General features: G+C 38.7%; 1 protein-coding gene across 1 annotated transcript; it reads left to right on the forward strand.

The window, feature by feature from the left end:
• Positions 1–4,575: 4,575 nt before the first annotated feature.
• On the forward strand, positions 4,576–5,283 carry LOC26526496 (keratin-associated protein 5-9). Its single transcript, XM_015158803.2, has 2 exons — positions 4,576–4,638; positions 4,702–5,283. Exon 2 carries the CDS (start codon positions 4,835–4,837, stop codon positions 5,213–5,215), a length of 381 nt encoding a protein of 126 aa, XP_015014289.1. The 5' UTR covers positions 4,576–4,638; positions 4,702–4,834; the 3' UTR covers positions 5,216–5,283.
• Positions 5,284–6,718: the final 1,435 nt, after the last annotated feature.

Genomic DNA, 6,718 nt, shown 5'->3' on the forward strand with positions numbered 1-6,718 from the left:
TACGTTTTGTCCATTTTTTGGCACAATATTAATTCATTTAATATTCAATGAAATTGAATTATTGAAATATAAACAATATTGTAACAATGCTAACGAAGAATTTACATCCTAACTCCTAAATAAACTGGATGAAAATATATTCTTTAGGATTTGGCTGGCTGCCGCTAGGTGGCGGTATTTTCGCCTTAAACTGTGTCATTTAGTTGGGACACCAACCATTCTCCGGTACTGGATTAATTTTATGGCGAGCTTTTCATTTCGCTGAGCGTTACGGCCAAAGCGAATTCATAGGAGCAGTGGTCATTAAGTGCAAAAATGATTAATTTGTTAGTAATTTGGTGAACAATTCTCTATCATGGTAAAAAGATTTTCTCCCTTATTTTATTGCCAGATTAAAAAATACTTCATTTTTAGTTTCAAACTAAGATTAAACAAAAAATTCTTTTCAACCCAATAATATTTTTCGAATAATTTGTATGATAGTTTAATAATGTATAATAATGTATAATAAGTATAATAATGTAACCTATTTTAGTATCTGTTACTTGTAGAGTAAAAGACTCATTGAAAAGTATGGAATAGGTATAAAGATAGGTGTTCGACCCTGAAAAGTATTTATATTCCTCATCAGGATCTCGCAATGTCCGTACGAACGTCGAGGGCTAAGGGGTATCTAATAGTAGCTACACTCAACTAAATCGTTCTCTTCTCTTAGATTATTTCTGCTAATGCCATGTACCTAAGGTTTTTTTCCAAAATAATATCCAATAAGATTTTGATAATCTCGTCGCTTTTACCACAACATTTTTTTCTGAAGCCCAATTCATTGAGAAATCTCGGCCATTAATGTCATCAAAAGCCAACCACAAATTTAACCCTTTTCAGCCAATATTTAACCCAAAGAAGCGACACTCATATCGTTGCAAATGCTCCATGAACTGTATCAAATTTAATCAACTTCCTGCAGCATTTTTAGTGCCCATGCAGCCTGATTATTAATTATAGCATAACGTGCGGCGTGGGCAAAGTAAAATTTGTTAATAAAAGGTCGGAAAAAAGAACCCTTTTCTTTGGAAAGTGAGAGGTAAGCGAGCTTCAGGTTTCCACATTTGCTTATCATCCTTTGGCCACGGCAATTACCGGCGCATCCTTTGGCCATCTTCCGGCTTCCGGTTATTAAAATTATATGCAGTGGACGGGGGGAGGTGGTAAAAAACGAAGAAAATTTCAATTAAAAGTATACAAAAAATAGGAATAAATTAATTTAACTTGCTTGCCGCTTGCTTCCTCAGTGGATTTTCTAATTATGAGCTTTTGCAGCAGCTGCAGAGGTTAAAAGTTGCCTTCTTTTTATAGCAAATTTTGTTGTATTATTTTTTCAATTAAACTTGACCATGTCAAAAGTGAAAAAAGACGAAGAGAAGTCCGCGACATTTTTTGATTACTGCGCATTGGTTTTTTTATTTTTGGTATATTTTCCATATTTTTTCATTTTATTTTTCTGCATTTTTTCTGCTTTTGGCCACATGTTGCTGACACTTGCAGCCGCCGTTGGGCTCCAACTTCGCCGCCCTCCTGAATTTCTTTCCACTTGGAACTTTGATTTATGATGCCCAATGAAGGAAACTCAGCACCGCCCTATTGGCATTGTCACCTGTTCTTTAATTAAATTCCTCCTCAAGGTCTCAATGAACTGCTGCATTGATTTCCGCCCCTCCTACCAGCATTGCGCAAATATCATATCGGATGGTAAATAAATGTTCCTCGTAGCTCTGTCCCAATTACCCCGGCAACTATTTACTCAGCATTTAGTTGGCGGTGCTCCATTCTCATTTCCGACCTTCGTTCGCGCAAAATGATATCTAAACATTCGACGTTGTGACTGTTTGGCGCAAAATTCGTGTAAACAAGGCGGCAATGTCAACAGAAATGGTTCACATAATATGGTGAGGAGGTGAGGTAATTGGTGGCTTACGGGGCAGCTGAAATCTGCTGTCAAAAAGAGTGGGAAGGTGCATTGGATGGGTGGGTTGAGGAGTTTCACTTTTACAAAAAATAGTAATATATTATAAGTACCTATTATTTGATTCATAAGTATAATTTATGGCCTGGTACTATCAAGGAACTTGCTTTCTTAAATTTAATTAAATAAAAGGAATTAAAGGAATTTATGGATGGTTTAAAATGCTACCAGTTACCCATTGCAAGTTATATTTACTATTAAATTAGGATCGGCCCTTGCTAGAGTATCCTGCCAACCTGGGATACCGCACCGCAACCCACAACCGATTTCGTCTGCCAACGCCCAAACCTCTAACGGTACACATGTTAGCCCCACCCACCCATCCGAGCCAACCGCCCCCAACCATTTTAGCCATCCTGCAAAGGGCTGTCGCATTACGCGCCTGTTACCATATCTTTACAACTGTATCTGCAGATCGTCCTCCACGCACTTGTATGACAAAGCACAAAACTTAAAAACCTTATGCATGTGATTTGGGGGGTGACTTTGTTTGGGCGGAGGACACAAGTGTTAGCCTTTTTTGGTGGTGGCGGCGGAGGCCGGAAATCCCTCTTGTTGTTCGGTTGCTGCTTCCGTTCCGGTTTTTAGTTCGCCGATGATGCGACGCCGCACCCCTGTGATGATTTCTCGGGTGGTGGCCACCACTATTCGCCACCCCAAGGATGTCCTTCGCTTAGCCGGGCAAACGGGGAATACAACTTTTTGACTTTTTCAATTTGACTTTCTGTGTTTTGGGTCTTCCTCGACGGGTTGCCCTAGGCGTAATAATGAAATAAGCGTTTCGCTAAATGCCCACGTATTTTGCACTGAGGGGAAGGGGGCTGCACGCTGGGTGGTGGGAGTGTATCTCATTCAATTAATTCGATGGGATTTGGTTTATGGCCTCAGAGTGTGGAAAAATAATTCGATTGCAGGCAGTTCGGTTACCACAAATGATGTAAACAGAGTTGAAATGGGCAACTAAGCTAATTTTACTCATTTGAGTATTCTTGAAAAGTGAAATTGTTGCTAAATTGATTTCCACTTAACCAGCACTAGATCAAAAAGATGAGATTTCATATAGATGTCTTGTTTCTTTTCTTAATTACCATTTAAAATCAAAAGTTATGTTATTTTGAAAATAATATTCTCTCAATTTTTAATTCATTCTAATAAAATCGCATTCATGTACAGCATACTTTTACGCGCCCAGTCGAGTTTTCATATGAACTGGAGATTTCATTTCCCCACCTCCGAACTGGTCACACCTGAGAACTTGGCCAAGTGGGTGGTGAACTGCCGCGTCCTCCGCCCCAAAAGCTGGTGGAGATTGACTGCTCCGCATTAATCAGCGCATAAATTTAACGCATTATTATTTATGTTCCTCCCACCCGCGGGCATTCGCGCTTGTTTCATTTTCGAAATAGAAATTGTTTTACAAATGTCACGCGTACTGAAACCAACCCCGTCCACTTCCATTCCCTGAAATCCTGCGCAGACCTGAACAAAATAAATGGCGCTAAAATGATTCAATTACCCAAAACGGAAAAGAAACACATTTTTTTAGGGGAACAGGTGGCCTGAGCCAGGCGACAAATTCTTTGGCTAAAATTTTTAGACGTGTTTATTGGCGGGATGCTGGCACACACCTGTGAAAGTGTAATAAGCGGAAATAAGATTTTAATTGCCAGCGTTTATGGGCCGCATTGAATGCCAATTTAATGTTCCAACTGCAAACATTTTCACTTGCATTAGTGCTTTGAACTGAAATGAATATATACGCTTTAATTTTCATTTAAATTTACCTCGGTAATGCTAGTAGCTATTACAAACCTCTTCTATACCCATTTGGTGTTCTGCGTAGTTCCTGAAATATGGCAAACTGATGCTCTAATTGTCGTGTGGATTCTGGATTCATTAGTTGGTTCTATTTGGTTTCCCCCCACTTTCAGTGAGACATTCGATTTCCAGCTACAATTGCTAGTTTCGATTCCTTGTTTGTCCTGTTCCCTGTCGTCTTTGGAATCCTGGGGATCTGTGTGCTTTCGCTTTGGTTGCATCCACCGGCAGGCGAGGCTAATGCGCAATTCCCACTTACCCATCCCAATTAATTCACGCTTCGTTAGACCCAAGGAAGGGTACCGTGGGGTTATCCATGGGCTTCTCCAGCTTCCACTTCATCCTCCTTGCTTTTTTGGTCGGTTTACTGCATTTAATTTAATGTTGTGCTGTTGTCAACGCAAGTAAATCAAAGCTGCGACTTTTATTTATGATTTCATTTATGCGCTTTGCCATTAACTAAAGTGGTCTTCCATTGCAGAGGGTTGTAATGGCAGGGGAAGTATGAAATAACCCGTTTCAAGAATTTCAAAAAACTGCGGAGTATTTATAAAATATTTAATGTTTCCTAATGACCATCAGTTGAATGACTTCAGTTTATTATGAAATTATCAGTAATATTATTATATAATATTATATAATATATAAATATATCATGAAATTAAATATTTTTTTCTACGTCCTGTATCATTTTTTAATTTTGTATATAATTATATTTAAATTTCACCATCAACGTATCGTTGCGAAAGTGTTCCGAAAACCCCGTGAAGCTATCTATTTTTGTTTGAATATCCAATGTAAGTCATAAACTCCATAATCTGCCGAAAATGTCCCGATATGCTAGGTCTATAACCACTTAGGCCTAAACAATCAGCGATGAATATATAAAAGGAAAATATACAGTTTCGTCGGGGTATCTTTTTGAGTAAAACATTGTGTATTAGCTCCACTGTTGTAACATTTCCACCAACGACTCACAAATATCTGTGGACCATGTGCATGCGAGTTCAACGGTTTGGATGTCGAGCTCCAGTTTCCAGTTCCCGTTGTAAGACCGGTGCATCCAGATCTTGTCGAAAGCCCGGAACCTGCTGCAGTCCTGGAACCTTCTGCTCTCCCCCATCTCGCTGTAGTCCCGGATCCTGCTGCAAGTCCGGATCCTGCTGCAAATCTGGACCCTGCTGCGGGCCATGTGGGTCCTGCTCGAGTGGCTGTGCCGCCTGCTTGTCCTCCTGCTGTGGGATATTCCCCGAAACCTGCTGTGGCCCGTGGTGTGAGTCCTGTCTGGATCCCTCCTGGTTCTCATGGCTGGCTCCTGACCTCAGCCGATCCTGCTGCTGTGCTTGCATGACCTGTGGTCGATCCAAGTGCTGATAGTGGATAGTGGAGCGTTGTTGTGAAATGTTGTGGGAAGAAGCCATAATAACAAAAATCATATATAAAAATTGCAAATAAAGTTAAAAAATTGTTTTATTTTTAGAATTTACTTAGATAATTTTGTAATGTTTTAAAATTATTTCGCGCTGTTTCAAAAAATATATCAGTTTAGCTGATTCTGATAGGGTTGCCCCCTATAAAATTAAAAATTTGTGTATTTCCTTGTGTAAAAAGTAGGTTAATTATTGCCACCCTATGCACGTATTGGTCTTACTTATTTCGTTTAAATTATTTAATCCTTAACAGTACGTAAATATCGATTTCCAGACCCTTCAAAATAAAATCCAAATACATTTTCTTACTTCAACGTAACAGCGCTCAAAAATTCTTACCTTAGCCCCCCAATTGACCCTAATTGAATACGAAATACGAGAAAATGCAATGTTGATAACACAACTGTGTCGCCATATTGTAAAACTATAAAAAAGTGTGCAACATTGGCATAATTCGTGCAAATCGCAAATCGTAAAAATCTCGCAAAATTCCCGTGGCGTCGTGGAAAGAACCGCAACAAATTGGGGCAAAAGGGCAAATTAGCCAGTGCGGCATAAAAGGAAAAGCCGCATAAGGACGCACTTGGCGGGGATCAGGGCTAATAAAAAATTATAGATTTTCATCTTTGCATATTTAACTTTTATCGCGCGGCAGTTTCGCTCCGCTTATGTGTTTTAGGCCAAATTCAGGTTGGGTTTTCGAGGTAGCCGTCTGTTGCGGATTTCTTTTGCGGTTTTTATGCTGCCGCAACCTGAACGAGGCATAAAACAAATGTCATACTCAGGACCGAATCCAAATCATGTGTGCTACCTCGGCCGCTCTCTTCCCCGGCTATAAAGATGTTTCGTATTTTTGCATAATCGTCAATTTTTGATTTTAAAAATTCGCCATGAGGGAAAATTTGGGGACAGGGCAACAGTTGCCCTGCTGATGTTCTTTGGTCAACAATAAAAATTCATTTTTATAATCTTTACACGTGTTACACCATCAATAGGTATACATTTTTATTTCTATTTTACGTTTGATTTAAGTTTGGATTTTGCTACCTTTTTGCATTGTCTTCCTTTTGGGCTTATTGGCAAATAATGTCATTGGGAAACTCTGATTTCATTTTAAGCGCTTTTAAGTGGAAAGTCGATGATTTCATGTTTAGTCACAAGTGGAAGATTCTATTTAATATATAAGGATTATTAAAGTAATATAACAAGTTAACTTGATTCTGATGGTTATAAAAACAATTATTATTATTCAAATTTGAAAAGTTTGATGAAAGAATACCACATTTACATAATTCAATCAATACGACTCTAATCCATTAAAATGTTCGGTCAAAGAGCCGCCATTATCATTATCATTATCTTATTCTGCCATTTGTTATCCGTTTGAGAAACATTTTATAATAAATGACAGGTCTCTGCCTATTATATAAAGCATAAATTATCATAA

The sequence above is a fragment of the Drosophila erecta genome, unplaced genomic scaffold (assembly GCF_003286155.1).
Source record: "Drosophila erecta strain 14021-0224.00,06,07 unplaced genomic scaffold, DereRS2 tig00000021-arrow-pilon, whole genome shotgun sequence".
NCBI classification, from domain to species: Eukaryota; Metazoa; Arthropoda; class Insecta; order Diptera; family Drosophilidae; genus Drosophila; species Drosophila erecta.